The following is a 17,963-nucleotide window of genomic DNA, read 5'->3' on the forward strand; positions in this document are numbered from 1 at the left end:
TATTCTTGAAGGCCTCACACATGTGTATTGGCCCTATCTTCACATGTGTATTGACAATCAGTGTGTGAGATTATGGTTATGGAATGTGAGAAAATGAGGCTGAGGCAATGAACAGACAATGGCTGGTGAGCAAGGGGAAAGCTTCAGAGAACTATATGTTGGAAATCCATGGATTAGCAATGGGAGATTCTATTTTGAGCTATTGTTGCTTTGCAAAACTGCTCTAGAAGAGACTAATGGGTAGCTTTCATTTTCAAATTCATGAAGGAAAAGGAAGCATGTAGAGGCAGACATGGGCATCGGCAGGACCTTGTTGCTTTCGCTAGAATGATTTTGTGCTAAAACCATTCTTTCATTTTTTTAAAAAAATTGACTTGCAAAATTCACTCAGTCCTGGTTTTCATTCTTTATCTGCCCTGTACTACTTGTTCCATTGCTTTCTTTGATTCTGTATTTCGCTGAGGTAAAGGTTACCGTCTTTCTTGGATAGACCCCCTATGTAAAGCAAGTTTGGCCATAAACTACAACTTATATTTAAAAAAACTGTTCTAATCTGGTCAAGAATGCTCTTCTGGTGCCAAATTATGAGCTGCTTTTTTACGATGAGGATACTTTCCCACAAGAAAACTGGAAAGAAGCCATCAGCTCCTTTCACACTGTCCATTTCCTCGAATTCCAGAGGAAGACACAGAAATCCATATAAAACTTAGGCATTATGTTGTTTTCTGGTTCCTATAAAGTGTATTTCTGATGTAGTGTAGGGTTTCCTGCCTAAGCAGGTGGTTTGACTAAAAGACCTCCAAGGTCCCTTCCAACTCTGTTGTTGTTGTTGTTGTTGTTGTTGTTGTTGTTGTTGTTGTTGTTGTTGTTATTATTATTATTATTAAGGTATCCATGATATTTTTTATTTAGTGAAAAGAAGGCAGTTATTGCTTAGAAGCAATTCTATTATTCAGAAAGCTATAGTTATTTCACCTAAAATTGATTGGTTATCATATTTTAATAGAAGTAGTTTCTAGTGTTCAGTTACCATTTTCAATTTTTTTTCTTCCAATACAGCTATTAGTAGCAGATAACATGATGCTATGGCTTGGCCAAACAAACTCCAAAGTTTGCATTTGTTTCAAAAGTAGGATGCGTAATGAAATTATTGAAATATATCATTAGCAAATCTAATCAATTATATTTATTTTGGAAGGATTCTTTTCATTCACTTGAGTTAATGACCTTGGGTTGGATTGGATTAAATTGTATTGAACTTGACTGGAGCATTGGGCTAGACTGGACTGTTTCCAATAAAGGAGAATATTTGTAGCTCAAGGTTGAAATGAGGGGTCCTTGGTAGTCTCTGAGCTTGGCTTTTGGTTATTTTCTTGCAAACATTTCATTCCCAAACTAGATAACATCATCAGTGCTAGTAGACTGGATTGGATTGTACTACACTACACTGTGTTACACTGGATCAGAGATAGCGCTGTTCCATCAGAAATGGAATTATCTGGATCTGTGGAGCCACTAAATTTAAAAGATATTAGTAAATGAAGCAGAGGACTGTTGAGGGTAACAGAGGACTGTTGATAGGGTTTTATATGCTTCTTTTTAATATTAGATTTGTTTCGCTATAACATTGTTTTTTATTGTTGTTGTGAGCTGGCCCGAGTCTTCGGAGAGGGGCGGCATACAAATCTAATAAATTATTATTATTATTATTATTATTATTATTATTATTATTATTATTATTATTATTGAGGAGTGAAAGTTTTCAAAAGAAATGGCATAAAACCCATGCAGATATATAGTCCAACTTTCAGTTCAGAGCTATCTAAAATGGCTCCCATACAACTGCTAACTTTGTGCAGAAACCATTTTGTAGAATTGATGTTCTAGTGAGTGATAGTAATATAGGCACAAATAACTGGACAGGAGGGCTTAATTTCCTTTGAATTAGTTCTCATAATACGGAGACAGTTGGTACCATACAGTAAGAAACAATCCATTCTGTGTCTAATTTGAAAGCATTATATAATTATTGTCTGTTGAACTTTTTCCATGGAGTCTACTAGAAAGAATCATGGGTGTGTCTGGATATGCATTATGTATACACTGATAAGGAGGGTGTGCAAAATCCAAGGTGCTAAACAGAGCAAAGAGCTTGATGGTATGAAGAGTATTTTTCTGTAACTGTTGATTTGCCTGAGATAAGAATTTAGTGGGTTAAATATTATTCAGAACTGAATAGCTCAGCTTTGGGCACATATTTACATATTGCTTTCATAGCAAAATGTTTGAATGCAGGCCAAACCAAGAACAGCGATAAGAGACTTAACTGCAGTTTCTGGCCTCTGTTAACATGGAATGTGCAGCATTTGTAAATTTCTATTTGAGTCATTTTTATTTTTTAAAATAAACTTGTGCCAAAACACTCCTAGGAAGCAATATATATATATATATATATATGTGCACCTTAAATCATTGAATGAATTATCTTTTGCAGAGCTGACATCCCATGAGCTCTCCAATAGCTAACTCAGCATACGTAGCATTAACTATTACAGTGTTAGTTCTGACTTGGTGATCATTCTGGTATTGAAAATGTGTTCTCCCTTTGGAAAGGGCATCAAATTCCTCTGACTTTAGCCTGTGCCACAGACACAATATTGAAAAAGGAGCTCAAAACTCTGCAGAGAAATTGTCAGTGACATTCTAATTTCTCAAATTTAATGAGTCTGTTTCTAAGATAACTAAGCCTGCACAAAAGGTGAAAAGTCCAGGTTGATTTTAAATAGTCTTAACATGCTTCCCAGTTTGCTTAATAGGGTTTTTTTTTTTTGTTAAAATCTACATATGCAGGAATGTTGCAAAATTATCTAGATTCAGTCCAGTTTGACTATTCTGTATTTGTTGCAGCTGTGAATGAATAACTGTAGGTATAACCAAAGGAAGTGAAGTGTTCCTTCTCTTGTAACATTTTAATCAGTCTGTCAGCAGTTCCTATAAACAGATTCTACTTTGTGTAGATTTCGTGTGATAAAATCAAGAACTTAAATAAAACCTACATGCAAAAAACCCCCATGTATGCTGGCATTGTCTTTGAGATGAGGTAACAGCAGTAAAGCAAGCACATCCTTAAGTATTAAATATTAATGTGCACCATTAAGGACCATGAAAACAGGAATGGATGGGGTTTCCATGTTTCAAATTCCTGTATCCGCCACGCATTGTGCCAGGGGATAGAGACTGTAGCTGTACAGCTCAGCTGTTGCAGAGAGCAATGTGGTAGCCTCCGGCAGCAAGTCAATTCTTAGTTTAATTTCTTACTCCTGTATTCTCTCTCCACCCCAAGGGAGAGCAGTTTGCAGGATTTCTTTTCCTTTTTGCTTCAGATGTTAAAATGCTTTGGCTTAGGCAAGGATATTGTGCTCCTCGGGATGGGAGAAGGCTTAGATACATATTTCACAAGCAGAAGGCCCTGTGTTAATTTTCTTTCCCATCTCTCTGTAGGGCTGCAAATTGACTGGATGCTTGGATAATCACCCCCATTAAGGCAGATAATATGGAGCTGAAAGGCTGTGTTTAACATACTATCCTGTTTCTCTTTGAGAACTTCTAATTAATTTGAAATTTGACATGTTCAAGTCCTTCCAGGTTTTTAGCTCCCTCCAGTAAAACCTGCCCATGAGTAATTAAGGCTGAAGGTTTGTAGTTTCACTCCAGTCCAAACAAGCCATGGAACCTGTTAGGATTTCATTTAAGCCACTAGTCATTGTAGCTGCAGATTTCTGAAAGAAACAGCGCTAAATCCTAGGATTGAAGATACTATTGCACGTGAAGGATCACATTTCCAAACTATTTCTTGTGTTTAAATAAGAGGAGACCGCTTGAACTTCTAAGTGCTCATTTCTACAATATCTTATTTATGTCATCAGCACATGAAACAATCCTGGTCTTCTCTTGGCACAGCTGGTCTCTGTGCATTTCTCAGCTGATATTTTTAAGGAAAAAAATTACAATAAGGCCGGTATGTTTTCCATTAGCTAAATCAACGTGGTTTATGAATATGTACTGCAACTTAAATCTGTGAGTCTGTCTGCATAGGAAAACAATTCTCTATGGTGTTTGTAGCTTTTCATCTCAGATATTTCTCAGTCTAGCAAATACATGCTTGGGGGAAGGGGGATGACTTTAATTTGTATTCTGGTGGTGGTCAAATTTGATTGGGAGCGAGGGTTTCTGTTGCTTTATTTAATTTAGAGTCACCTGCCAACTTATTTGTTTATTAAAAACAAATCCCTCCGGGTTTCCAGCATGCAATGCTCATTTACCCATAAATGTAAACAGGAAATCATTTTCACATGCAATGAATTGTGACCCAGACAATAGTCCCCTTTTTCCTGAACAAAATACCACAGCAGGTTGTTGCAAAGATTGCTAATTGTAGAAAAATGGGACCAGTATTTTCTGGTAATCAATGAGGGGTAGTTGAAATAAAACAGATGGGCAGGGCAGCTGAGGAGAAAGCATGTATTACAGGGTAAAATGAGGTGGCCATGGGCCTTGGGATCTACGTGCCAAAAGCAGCAGGAAAGCATCTTCTTAGAACAGGGGTGGGCAACTATGCCCCCCTTATGACCTGTGGACTTCAACTTCCAAAATTCCTGAGCCAGTTATACCAGTTAATTCCTGAGTTGAAGTCCACAGGTCATGAGGGGACCATAGTTGTCCATCCGTGTCTTAGATTAGATTAGATTTAGATTAGATTTATTGGATTTATATGCTGCCCCTCTCCGCAGATTCGGGGCGGCTCACAACAATGGCAAAAACAGTACATAGTGACAAATCTAATATTTACCAATATAATGACAGTTTTAGGTTAAAAATTCATAAAAACAACCCCAATATATATCAAAAACAAGCACACAATCAATCATACACCAAAACAACATGGGCAAGGGGGAGATGTTTCAATTCCCCCATGCCTGACGGCCGAGGTGGGTTTTAAGGAGTTTACAAAAGGCAAGGAGGGTGGGGGCAATCCTAATCTCAGGGGGGAGCTGGCTCCAGAGGGTCGGAGCCACCACAGAGAAGGCTCTTCCCCTGGGTCCCGCCAGACGACATTGTTTAGTCGACGGGAGATTTAGTCGACAGGACAGTGTTTAGTCGACGGGACCCAGAGAAGGCCAACTCTGTGGGACCTAACCGGTCGCTGGGATTCGTGCGGCAGTCTTAGTGTATAACAGGAGAATAGAATGCTAGGATGACTTGTTTTGGGAGTAGGTCTGAGGTTCTTAGAACCAACCTTTAAATAATCTTGCAATTTTTCCATATGGAGATTTCCTTCAGTTCCACAGATTTTTCGGGACCCTCATTATTGCTGGGCCGTGCCTTCAAAGAAGGGGTATTTGTTGGTGCTGTGCTTTTCTGTGTCTTGATAAGTTGTTTGGTTCTGTCTTGCAGCCCTCAGAATCCAAGTCCAACGTCACCCCTTTCACCGTCCTGGCCCATGTTCTCCGCACCATCCAGCCCTTTGCCCACCTCTTCCACGTCCAGCGATTCATCTCCCATCAGGTCTGTGGCACATTTGTGGTTTTGCTTCGTTTGATTCCTTTGCTGTTGCTACTGCTGGGCTGCTGCTTTGACATTTTAAGTTGATCTGCTTTTTACCACTGCCTTCCCAAAGCTCTGCATTAGGGCTAACCTTGTTTTGGTTTGCAATCTTTCACAGCTTCAAAGGAGGGACATTTTAATATTCCATGACACCCTTCTTCTTCAGGGGTGTAATGAGTTGAGTAATGTTGCTAAGCCTCCTTAAATGTTCCAGTTATCCCAGTTATAATATTGCTATGGAAGAGGAGAATAAGGTAGCTGAGTTTCTATTTTACTTTCGTCAAATTTTTGAATTTTGATACTTGTTCTTCAACAGGTAAGTTTTCTTTACCACTCACGGGAAAGGAAGTGTAATAGATAAAAGTGAAGGCATTTTTAAAAGTCCGGCCTTAGGCTGCCAATCTGGTTTTCCTCTCTTCTCTTTTGCTATATGGGTGAAAATAGCTTCAGGAATTTATCAGTGAAAACTACTTGTACCATGCAAGACTTGAAAATGTTGATACCCACACACATATAACATGGGAAATTATAACATGATGCATTGTTCATGGAAAAAAAGCAAGTCAACCTTTTACATTCAAGCAGGTTTGGTTAAATATTATTTGGTTAAATTATTTGATAAAGCCAAGCAAGTTCATTGCACTTTTGATATTTATTTATTTATTTATTTATTTATTTATTTTTTATTTATTTTTTATTTATCTATCTATCTATCTATCTATCTATCTATCTATCTATCTATTCGACCCTCTCCGTGGACTCGGGGCGGCTCACCACAAACAAGGGATACAAAATGAAACAATTTGATCCAATTAATAATAAGTTTTAAAAAACTTAAAAACATCCTAAAAATTAAAAGTTTCAGTTGACATTCATTCAATCCACAATTTATTCTAAACACATTCGTTTCTCAGTTGTTATTTCATTTTGTGTATTTGCACAAAAATTGGTTGAGAATTTTAATTATATTTCCAAAGGAATTGGTTCACTTATGTCAGAAATAGCATTCACTGCCTTTGTTGTGAAATTACACTAGCTGTCCCTTTTGCACCCTCATAATCAAAGTTCTGGATGATTTTATGCAAAATATACAAAAATACACAACTCCTTTTCCACAATCAACTGTTCGGAGTAGTTAACAAGAGAAAATTAACTGGGTCCAAAAGACTGTTTGCAAAAGCTTGACAAAAAGTAACAAAAAATACATCAGTAACTACAAAACCAAAATGAGTTCATATATACAGTAGCGGGATGGCAAGGTACAGTGGTACCTCAAGATACGAACTTAATTGGTTCCAGGGGGAGGTTCGTAAGACGAAAGGTTCGTAAGACGAAACATTGTTTCCCATAGGAAACAATGTAAAGTTAATTAATCCGTGCAACAACAACAAAAAAACGCAAAAAAACGCTGCCACCCGGCTGTCACCTTTTAAAACAGCCGGGGGGGGGGGGGCTTCCCAGCAGCCTCCCAAACCCGGAAGTTTGGCAAAATTTCGGGGTTCGGGAGGCTGCTGGGAAGCCCCGCAGCCCGGCTGTCACCTTTTAAAACAGCCGGGAGGCTTCCCAGCATCCTCCTGAACCCCAACGCCAAACCCTCCACGCACTTCGCCCTGAATGCCTCCTGGCTCAAGCCCGCCTTTGGGTTTTCGGCTGGGGGGGAGCAGGAGGACCTTCCTAACTCCCTCCTCCCCGAGCCGAAAACCCAAAGGCGGTCTGCTGCCGCCTGCCTGAGCCAGGAGGCATTCAGGGCGTGGAGGAATGAGAAGCTCAAACGCCGGTGGCTTCAGCTTCCCATTCCTCCATACATTTCGCCCTGAATGCCTCCTGGCCGCCTGGCAGAGCGCTCGCAGCCAGCGGGCGGCGGCGGTGGCGGCGGGGGACAAAAGGCAGGCCGGTGCCCAGCTCCTGCCTCTCCGGAGCTGCCAACTGAGCGGAGCGATCTTCTGCTGGCCACGGGCGAAGGACGGGGAAGCCTCTTGCACCAGCTGCTACAGCCGCTGGCTTCCCCGCCCTTCGCCGGCAGAAGATCGCTCCGCACGGTCGGCAGCTGCCCAGAATCATTACACCTCCCCCGTTTGGATCTCCCCCCTCCCCACCCGGGGGGCTGGGCTGGGAGGGGCGGGAAAAAGAGAAAGAAGGCGGCGCTCCCTGCCCGGCCACGATGATCCCTTCCTTACGGCTCATGTTGGCTGACGGGGAAGGGGCAGCGAAGTCGGTGCCGAGGCAGCCTAACCCTACCGGTGACAGCCAAAGGGTTGGCGATGGGAGGGTGCTGTGGCGACCCGGCCAAGCCTATGGACGTGCCTCCCGCCGCTCTGCCCAATCGCAAAGCCGAAGGAGGCACGGGAGGTGGTGAATGTCGTGTCCTCCGACCAGTCAAGCGAAGCAAGGCAGGGCTTGGCAGGGAATGTTGGGGGGGAGTGAAGAAAATTGAAACAGATTATGAAAAGCTCGGTGGTGGATGGCACTCCTTCCAGGAAAACGCCTCCTGGGGGGCTGGGCTGGGCGTTTTCCTGGAAGGAGTGCCATCCACCACCGAGCTTTTCATAATCTGTTTCAATTTTCTTCACTCCACCCCCAACATTCCCCGCCTTGCTTCGCTTGAGAAAGAGAAAGAAGGCGGCGCTCCCCACCCGGCCACGATGGTCCCTTCCTTACGGCTCATGTTGGCTGACGGGGAAGGGGCAGCGAAGTCGGTGGCGAGGCAGCCTAACCCTACCGGTGACAGCCAAAGGGTTGGCGAAGGGAGGGTGCTGCGGCGACCCGGCCAAGCCTATGGACGCGCCTCCCGTCGCTCTGCCCAATCGCAAAGCCGAAGGAGGCATGGGAGGCGGTGAATGTCATGTCCTCCGGCCAGTCAAGTGAAGCAAAGCGGGGAATGTTGGGGGGGGAGTGAAGAAAATTGAAACAGATCTTCCGATCTTCCCTTGGCTTCCCTAGCTTCCCTGGCCGCTTCCCTGGCCGCCTGGCGCTGCGATCTTCCGATCGCAGCGCCAGCCGGCCAGGGAAGCGGCCAGGGAAGTCAGGGAAGATTAGAAGATCGCCAAGGGAAGATCGGAAGATCGCAGCACCAGGCAGCCAGGGAAGCGGCCAGAGAAGTCAGGGAAGATCGGAAGATCGCCAAGGGAAGATCGGAAGATCACAGCGCCAGGCGGCCAGGGAAGCGGCCAGGGAAGCCAAGCTGGGAGCAGCGTGCCGCAGGCAACGCGCGCTGTGATCACAGCGCGCGTTGCCTGTGGCGCGCTGCTCCCAGCTTGGCTTCTCTGGCCACCTTGGCTTCCCTGGCCGCCTGGCGCTGCGATCTTCCGATCTTCCCTTGGCGATCTTCCGATCTTCCCTTGGCTTCCCTGGCCGCTTTCCTGGCCACCTGGCGCTGCGATCTTCCAATCGCAGCGCCAGGCGGCCAGGGAAGCTGCCAGGGAAGCCAGGGAAGATCGGAAGATCGCAGCGCCAGGCAGCCAGGGAAGCGGCCAGGGAAGCCAAGCCGGGAGCGGCGGCGACGCTGCTCCGGTTGCCTGGTCCTCTCCTGCCTCCCACGCTGATGTTCCCCGCTGCGTCAGGCACCGCCAGCCCCGAGTCGGACGCACCCTCGCCGCCGCGCCCAGCCGCTGCCGGTCCCGTCCTAGCCGGAGCCTGAGCCGGCCCGTTCGGTCGTGCCTCCTTGCCCGCCCACCCGCCCAGGATGCAGACCTGCTGCCTCTCCCCGCACCCGCCGCCGGCCCGATCCTGCACCTCCTGCTTCCCCCACCCCCCAGCCAAAAATACAAAGGCGGTCTGCCGCCGCCCGCGGAGCAATAGGAAACTGAAGCCGCTGGCGGTTTCAGACTCCCTTTGCTCCACGCTGCTCCGCCCTGCCTGTCATGAGGCAGCAGACCATCTTTGTGTTTTTCGCTGAGGGGGGGAGCAGGAGGACCTTCCTGACTCCCTCCCAGCCAAAAACCCAAAGCGGCCTCCTGAACGTTTCAGTCTTACGTACCTGCCGCCGCCGCCGAGAAGCCCCGCAGCCCGGCTGTCACATTTTAAAACAGCCGGGTGGCTTCCCAGCAGCCTCCCGAAGCCGAATGCCAAACCCGAACTTCCGGGTTTGGCTTCGGGAGGCAACTGGGAAGCCCCCTGGCTGTTTTAAAAGGTGACAGACGGGCTGCGGGGCTTCCCAGCAGCCTCCGGAATGCCGAACCCGGAAGTTCGGGTTTGCCATTCGTAACACGAAAAAAGTTCGTAAGAAGAGGCAAAAAATTTCTGAACCCCGGGTTCGTATCTTGGGTTGTTCGTAAGTCGAGGGGTTCGTATCTTGAGGTACCACTGTATTTGCTTAATTAAGAGGTCTGAATCAGTGCATGTTGATTCATCCCTACAAATATTGGAAACATTCGTATCACTTTCAAAGCAACCATCTTTTGTGATGGAAAAATACAGCGTCTGGCAATTCATTCTGGCAAAGCTAGTATCTTCTTGATGACTACTGGCAGAACCAGGACAGGGATGGTGCAACTATTTTCACCAGCAGGTACCTTCCCTACCAGTTCACCATTGTCGCATGTGCTTTTTCACCCTCTGCGTATGCACAGAAGACTTTGCACATGTGCAGAGGGTTATAAATAACAAAATGGCGATGTCCCAGTGGGTGGGCTGAGCCTTGTGCTGCCACCGCTAGCAGTTCACCAAACCACTGGTGATCACCGCTAGCAGTACATCCAAACCAGGCCAAACATGTAGCATTTCATCCCTGATTTTCACCTCCATCGCTCCATTGCTTCTGGTACCATTGCTTTTTGGTACCATTGCTCATGATTCCTTCTGGACTGTCTATAGCAGTCTCAAACTTTTTTTGGTCATCCCCGCCTAAGTATCTCTAAAATCCTGATGTCCTACCCTCTTGACATATAATTCTTACTATTCAAAAAGTGAACTCCTACTCATCTGGAGGAAGCCTAAAATGCCATTAACTTGGCTTAGACCAGGTTCAATTTGCTCCCAGTAAAAATCAAATTGCCCCCAGTGGGGTATGGAGCCCACGTTATGAACCATGGGACTAGAAAAGAGGGACGCATAGTCTTGTAATTGTTCTCCTTCTTTTTCCACAGGTGGTCCCAGACAGGTTTTTTTTGGGTGGGAGGGAAGAGTAAAGCAGATAACAGCACTACCGAGGTGGACCTTTGCACAGCTTTCACAATCACTCATCTATCTAGATCAGCACAAAACCAATATGATTGCCTGCATTGAAGCCTGTTCCAAAGAACAGTATTTCTAGTACAAGTATTAAAAGATGCCAATACCATAGTAACAAATATAAGCATCTGCTCACACTTCAAGAAACAAACCAACTAAATGTATATCACGGCTGCAATTATAACTGAATACCTGGAATGGAAAATCAACAAACAAGAAAAATAAAATCCAGAATGAAGATCAGCAAAATAAAATCCAAAATGAAGATCAAGCTGTAAAAAATTAAGATCTGGCATGCTAAGGTCAAATATGTATGCAAGTAAGCTACAACAGATGAACGAAAAGGAGCTGAAGAATAAGGAGGGGATATCTGATCAAGAAATAATACCTAGAAACAAGGAAGTTTAAGGAAGCACTGGAAATAATAAAGCAGCAAGTAACAGCTGTAGGCAAGAAGATCAGCAGATTCAAAGCTCACCTTGCACATTATAAGCAGAATCTCCAATTTCCGTTGTATCAGAAATATTTTTTGTTAATCCTTCAATAGAGAGACTGCAGTGAACCAGTCAACTCCTAACAAAGAAACAACAGTGCAAGTCTGGCTGCAAGTAGCGGATAACCTTGCAAAAATACAAGAATGCAGGTTGATTAAAGGATAGGGATACAAATTTTAAAAAGAAGCTGAAATTTAAGAACTCGTAATAACAGTAGAAATGGTGGAGAAATGGGAAGAAAGATTAAAAAAATAGGTCAGCAACAGATGAAGGTGAACTGCATGTTTTGGAGTTGAAATATCTAATTGGTCCAGTGGTGGGTTGTTGCTGGTTTGGCCTGGTTCTTAGAACTGGTAGCACTGGTGGTGGAGGGTCCGCCCACCCGCCCAGAACCCTTCTGTGCATGCGCAGAAGTGGTGAGCACATGCACAAACTAGTAGTAAAAGGGTTTAGAACCCACTACTGGACTGGTTTATACCAACTTGTTGCCTTTAACATATGGCAAGGATGTGAAACTCTGGATAGGTTAACATCTGGCAAAACCAACCTGATAATGAAAGGTCCAACAGAAGGGGCCTGCAACTATAGCTGGTCCTTGACTTATGACCACAATTGAGCCCAAAATTTCTAAGTGAGATAGTTGTTAAATGAATTTTGCCCCATTTTATGACTATTTTGCCATAGCTGTTAAGTGAATCACTGCAGATGTTAAGTTAGTAATATGGTTCTTAAATGAATATGGCTTCCCTGTTGACTTTGCTTAGTCAAGGTCGCAAAAGGTGACCACATAGCCCTAGGACACTACAACCATCATAAATATGAATCAATTCCCAAGCATCTTAATTTTGATCACATGATATGGGGATGCTTCAATAGTCATAAGTATGAAAAACGGTCATAAGTCATTTTTTTCAGTGCTTTTGTAACTTCAGTTACTAAATGAAATGTTGTAAATCAAGGACTATTTGTACAGGCCAATTACCTGCTTATCAACAATTTCAACTTCAAATAATAATGCAATTTGGTGGAATTTTGCATTGCCCATGGTAAGTCCCAGGAGAAATCACCTTTATTCTTCTACCAAAAAATAAAAGAGAGCCTGTTTCTGATTAAAACTCCTTCATAAAGCACAATAAGCCGAACTCAGACTAAATTGAAGACTAAGATTGCAGCCATAAGTACCTGGATGTAAGATTGTTATTTGGAATTACTTATTCCTGACTCCATTTTAAACTTAAAAGCGGATTGAGTTTTAACCAGGTATGTTCAGGCAGCTGAATATATAGTATTTAGCTTGGAATTAAAAAATGCAAATTCTTCCTACCGAAAAAGCTGTAGTTAAAGTGCTAGCGTGAAATGGTACCCCACTAAAAAGGGGTGGAGGATGACAAGAAGTCATTACTTTCTAACCGATTATTCCTTCATCTGTTGATTTCCTGTGTGTTTAGCCATCAGGAGCTGCAAGGAGCTTAGAAAGCCCTTCACAGCCTAGGAAAAAAAACATCTCAGAGCAATGCTTCTTTACCTTCTCCGTCCTTCATTCCACGTTTTCTGAGCCTGTGCGAAGTGCATTTTGTGACTGTGAAATTAACGTTATTTTCATGTGCTCTGGATGAAGGCTGAGTATATGGTGTAATATCTAGGACTTGGCACTTGATGGTAAGAAGTGGAAGATCCTTTGCTCTGTATGTAATTTTTCTTTGGGTCATTGTATGATGAAGAAGACGAGCATTAAGCATCAGGGTTGTACATAATCTGTGGATCCCAATCTGAATTTCTCTGCAATCTGATTATAAATTCTATGTCTCTGGGAGGCTGATTGATTGTGCCAGGGGGGAGGGGAGAGATTGATTAGTTCATGAAAATTGCACAGAGAAGCATGCATATTCTAGTGACTCAGTTTATAAACAAATAAACCATTTATCAACATCAAGCCTCTTATGCTTTTATTCTGATGCAGGAATGGGGAGGTGGGGAGACGCACATTTGCAGCTCTTCTCCAAACTGTACAAGGTCACATGGTCGAAACTCAACTGAGTGCTTTCTTGGCCAAATGCCATGCTTAAAGGCAAAAATTAAAACAAAGGCCTCATTTGAAAGATCCTGGGCTCATTTCCGTCCTTGATCATCCAAGCCGGGCTTTGAAGGGCAGTACAGCATAAAAGAAGGGCGCTGAAGTTGCAGAGCATTGATATGCTGCAAAAGTCCAAAATTGGACCATGAATTGAGGGCTATTTTGGCAATGCCTCTATTTCAACTTGTTTTAATTATCGGGGAATGCTCTATGCTTGCCTGTGTTTTCCTGGGTTTCTTCCCATCTTCTAAAAAGTTACACATTTTCCTAGAGGGAGGGGGCCTAGCTATTTTCTGCCCACCCTCACTGTTTGTTTGTCTTTTGTCTCTGGACCTACTCTGTTGAGGATTGAACAAGTTTCCTGATTAAATTGATCTGACTGTCTTTGTGGCTTTCTTTTCTTTTGCAAAGCTAAGCAACACTGTCAAACTATCTACTGTATTGGTGCGACTCAAGTAAAATTTAAAATTGTAAACCCAAGTGTGGAGATAGAGGGAAAATGGCAAGGCATTTGAATGATGCTTGAAGGGTTTATATGTCTCATTTCTATATCACCTTTTTTCTTGTTTGAAAAGAAGGTAACTTGTGTTGAAACTATTGGCAGATTATGCCCATTATTTTTCATCTTGAGCTCAGGTGTTACCTTTTATTTTATTCTGAACAATGACATTTTCCTTGCCAATGCAATTTTCCACAACAAAGCAACAGTCCCTTTTGAAATTCTGTCCCTGACTTTGACGCTGTAAAAATGCAAGAAGAAAGTCGAAGAGGGTAGCCTGGTTCCAGTTGTGGAGCAGCTCTGAATAGGTTTCTTTTCTGCCATTCCTTTGGCTTGGAATCCCAGAGTGCCCACCTGCTATAATTTTGCTGCAGATTTCCATTCCTGCATTCAGTCAAAATAATTTCCCCCTCTGTTGGCAGGCGGTGCACAAGTGATTGTGTGCTTTAAGACCAGTGTTCCCTCTAATTTTTTTTCGGGATGAGCAGAAAAGTATAGTGTCTTAGCGGCAGTCCCTTTGGCACTGGGCGGCATATAAGTATAAATAAATAAATAAATAAATAAAGCAAGCAAGCAAGCAAGCAAGCAAGCAAGTAAGTGAGTGTGGGCGTGCGCTATCACACATGAGCAAGTTCTTGCATCCATAATTCTATCCTTTCTATGTCTTCCTCCCTCTTTCCTCCCTCCCACTTTCCTTTCTATCTCTCCCTCCCTCTTTTCTTTCTATCTTTCCCTCCCTCTTTCCTTTCTATCTCTCCCTCCCTCTTTCTATCTTTCTTTCCCCCTTTCTCCAAGCCCTTCCTTTTCCCTCTCCCTAACTACCCCTTCTCCCTCCTTTCTATCTCTCCCTCCCCCTTTCTCTCTCCCTTCCTTCATCTTTCATTCCCTCTCTCTCCATCCCTCTTCCTTTCTCTCTTCCTTCCTTCCTCTCTTTTTTGTTCTTTCTCCCTCCTTCCCTCCCTCTATGTCTTTCCCTCCCCCTCCTTCCCCCCTCTCTTTCTCTCTCTCTTGCTTTCTTTCCCTGTCTTTCTCTCTTGCTTGCTTTCTCGCTTTCTTTCTCATTCTCTCTCCCCTCCTTTCTCTCTCTCTTTCTTTCTCTCTCGTTCACCACGCCGGCAACAGAGAGAAAAAGAGAGAGAGAGAGAGATGGAGAGAGAGTGGAGGGCGCCGTTGTCTTCGCCTCTGCCCGGTGGCTCTGCAGTGAAGAGGAAGCAGCCGCGCACCGCCTCCCGGGAGCCTGGCCGACTTTTGGAGCCGTTTTGTTTTCAGCTGGGCTCCCGGGAGAAGGAGCGTGGCCGGGCGCCGTGTTGCAGCGGAGGAGAAAGAGAGGCGGGGCGGGCGGGCGGCCAGGTGTTCGGGGGGCAGCCGGCGCGCGCTCCCCAAATCTCCATGCCAGCCCACCCGCCTGGAACATTCAAAATAAGAAAACCCTTCGCTCTTACTTTGAATGTTCCGGGCGGGCGCGCAGGCAGGGAGATGGGAAGAGCGCGCGCCGGCCCGTGCGCCCGCCAGCCTCCGTAGAATGCCTGCCCCTCCCCCCTCTCTTGCAGCGGAGGAGAAAGAGAGGCCGGGTGGGTGGGGGGCAGGGCCGAGAGGCCAGGAGCGCGAGGGGGCCGGAGGCACCATGGAGAGGCAGGTGTGGCCGCGGCTCCCTTCTACTGCCCGTGCCTCCCCGCCTGCCCCCCCACCACCCCCACCGCAGGCTGGCAGGGGGATGGGGACTGCGCGCCCGAGGAAAAAGGTGCGCGCAGGGGTATTTTGGAGTGCACGCACGCACGTGCGCAGCTTACAGGGAACGGTGTTTAAGACATCATGTTTCTGTTAAGTCAGTGGAAAATATAACAGTTAAATGTAAGATCGTTTACATCTTAATGGATTTTTGTACTGATCTGCAGTACAATTAATTGCAGAAATTGCTTGATAATCTGCTTCAAAAAAGCCAACATAGACTTGCATTGAACATGCTTTCGCACTTTGGCATGTTCTTTAAAGTGCACATAAAATTTGCTGGCAAGGATAGCGATCATTATCAGGATTCTTGCAGACAAAGAATGGAAGTGAAACCCTTTCTTTCATTACCCCAGGCTTGATTAATGTTTCTTCTCTGAAGCCTGTATGGAGTAAAAAAATCACCAGTTACCTTCAGGGAGGAGTTTCATACCACTGAAAAAAAAAAACATTGTCATTAAAACTTCATTAAGAGTAGGAAGAATTAATCCCTCACATTCACCTATTCCACTGATGCTGTTTGCATGCACAGATGCATTTTATATGAAAATATACACTTCAGGCTATATCTAGCAGTAAGTGAGGGTGTATCTAAAAACCACTGCATCCATGATGCAAAAAGGATGTTGAGACTCTAGAAAGAGTACAGAGAAGAGCACCAAAGATGATTAGAGGACCGGAGACTAAAACATATGAAGAACGGTGGCTGGAATTGGGTGTGTCTAATTTAAAGAAAAGAAGGACCGGGGAGACATGATAGCAGTGTTCCAATATCTCAGGAGTTGCCACAAAGAAGGAGTCAACCTATTCTTCAAAGCACCTGAGGGTAGAACAAAAAGCAATGGGTGGAAATTAATCAAGGAGAGAAGCAACTTAGACCTAAGGCGAAATTTCCTGACAGCTAGAACAATCAATCAGTGGAACAACTTGCCTCCAAAAGTTGTGAATGCTCCAACATTGGAAGTTTTTAGGAAGATGTTGGGATAACCATTTTTTCCTGCCTAAGTAGTCAGTGGAACTAGAAGACTTCCAAGGTCCTTTCCAACTCTGTTATTCTATTCTGTTCTATTCTATTCTATTCTAAATATCGTCCCAAACAAGACACTCTTACAACATTAATCAGGTCCCTTTTTGTGAGTGGGAAGATAGCGTACTGCGCATGTGAACAATTTTCCCAGAAGATGTTTCCTTTTATTTAACTATGTCATCATCTTTCCCTTTCTTTATTTAAAGCCCTTCATAGAACAATTGAGGTTCAGTTTACTAAAAGTTAAGAGGCCGGCATTGTTGGGCGATTTAAGAAACATCTGTTGCAGATCTTTTCATTTGGTTCAGGATAAAGCTGGCCTGGTATTTTCTGATATTAATTATGCTGCTATCCAGGTCATCTGGTTTTGTCTTTTACACATTTCTCAGCAGGGGATTTTCAAAGACTGTAAAGGAGCTCAAATTTAAATACCATTTTTTCCATTAGCAAAAAAAAAAAAAGGGTCTCTTCCGTGCCACAATCACTAATGCATATGGTTTTTCTACAAGGAGAGTGGGGAGGGGAAGTAAGCAAAGAACTAAAACTAATTAAAGAAATTCTTAGAAAAAAATAGACAAAGGGATGGAGTATTACCAATCCATGAAAAATTAAGAGTATCAGACCATTCTCCCCCTCCTTTTCTTTCTTTAGTCTCTATGCCCTGGGATCAATTAAGATAATTGTGCCCGATTTGCCAACTCACCATCTCCTTTTGTAATCCATAGATTACAGTTCAAGGGTTTTGTTTTTGTTTTGTTGGGGTTTTTTTTTTTTAGAAAATAGAAAACAATCTTTACTCTCCTCTCTTGATCAACAAAAATTCTGTTCAAGAGAAGGCTTGGGGCGCATCCCAAAGGGACAGGATCTAAACATTTCATTTTAGGATCCTAATCAATCTTCAAAGGAAGATTGGACTTCCATTTGTCCGAAATGGTTTGGGGGATTTCTGCTAGAGTGTGTGTGGGGGGGAGGGTATTTATTTATTTATTAGAGCTGAAAGGTACCTTGCTGGTCATCTAGTCCAACCCCCTGCTCAAGTAGGAGATCCTACACCACCCCAATCAGATGGCAGTCAATCTCTTGGACTAGATGACCTACAAGGTCCTTTCCAACTCTAATAATCTGAAACCTATGATTTGGAGTCACACCATTACTGAGTTCAACCTGGCATCTTGCTCATTGCAAGAATATAAAGTAAAACATTTTGATAGTGGTCTCCTGCTTTAAATACTGACTTACCATAGTCTTCCTTGGCACAACTGAAAAGTCAAGTTTTCATAGGGCTTTTTTGAGCCTCCAAGAATAATACCTTTAGGAAAAAAGCAGAAAACATTTTGCTTTTCCAAACTTCTCTTTTATGCAACTTTC

The 17,963-nt window shown here is 43.9% G+C and overlaps 1 protein-coding gene across 4 annotated transcripts in view; it reads left to right on the forward strand.

The window, feature by feature from the left end:
- Positions 1–17,963, forward strand: part of ARHGAP26 (Rho GTPase activating protein 26) — a 333,358-nt gene that overhangs the window by 300,822 nt on the left and 14,573 nt on the right. For all 4 annotated transcript variants that reach the window (XM_070739344.1, XM_070739342.1, XM_070739345.1 and 1 more), the window contains one exon: positions 5,455–5,565. In XM_070739344.1, the coding sequence (XP_070595445.1) occupies positions 5,455–5,565 (111 nt within the window). The remainder of the gene's footprint in view (positions 1–5,454; positions 5,566–17,963) is intronic.

This window comes from Erythrolamprus reginae, chromosome 2, assembly GCF_031021105.1.
Source record: "Erythrolamprus reginae isolate rEryReg1 chromosome 2, rEryReg1.hap1, whole genome shotgun sequence".
Taxonomy (NCBI): domain Eukaryota; kingdom Metazoa; phylum Chordata; class Lepidosauria; order Squamata; family Dipsadidae; genus Erythrolamprus; species Erythrolamprus reginae.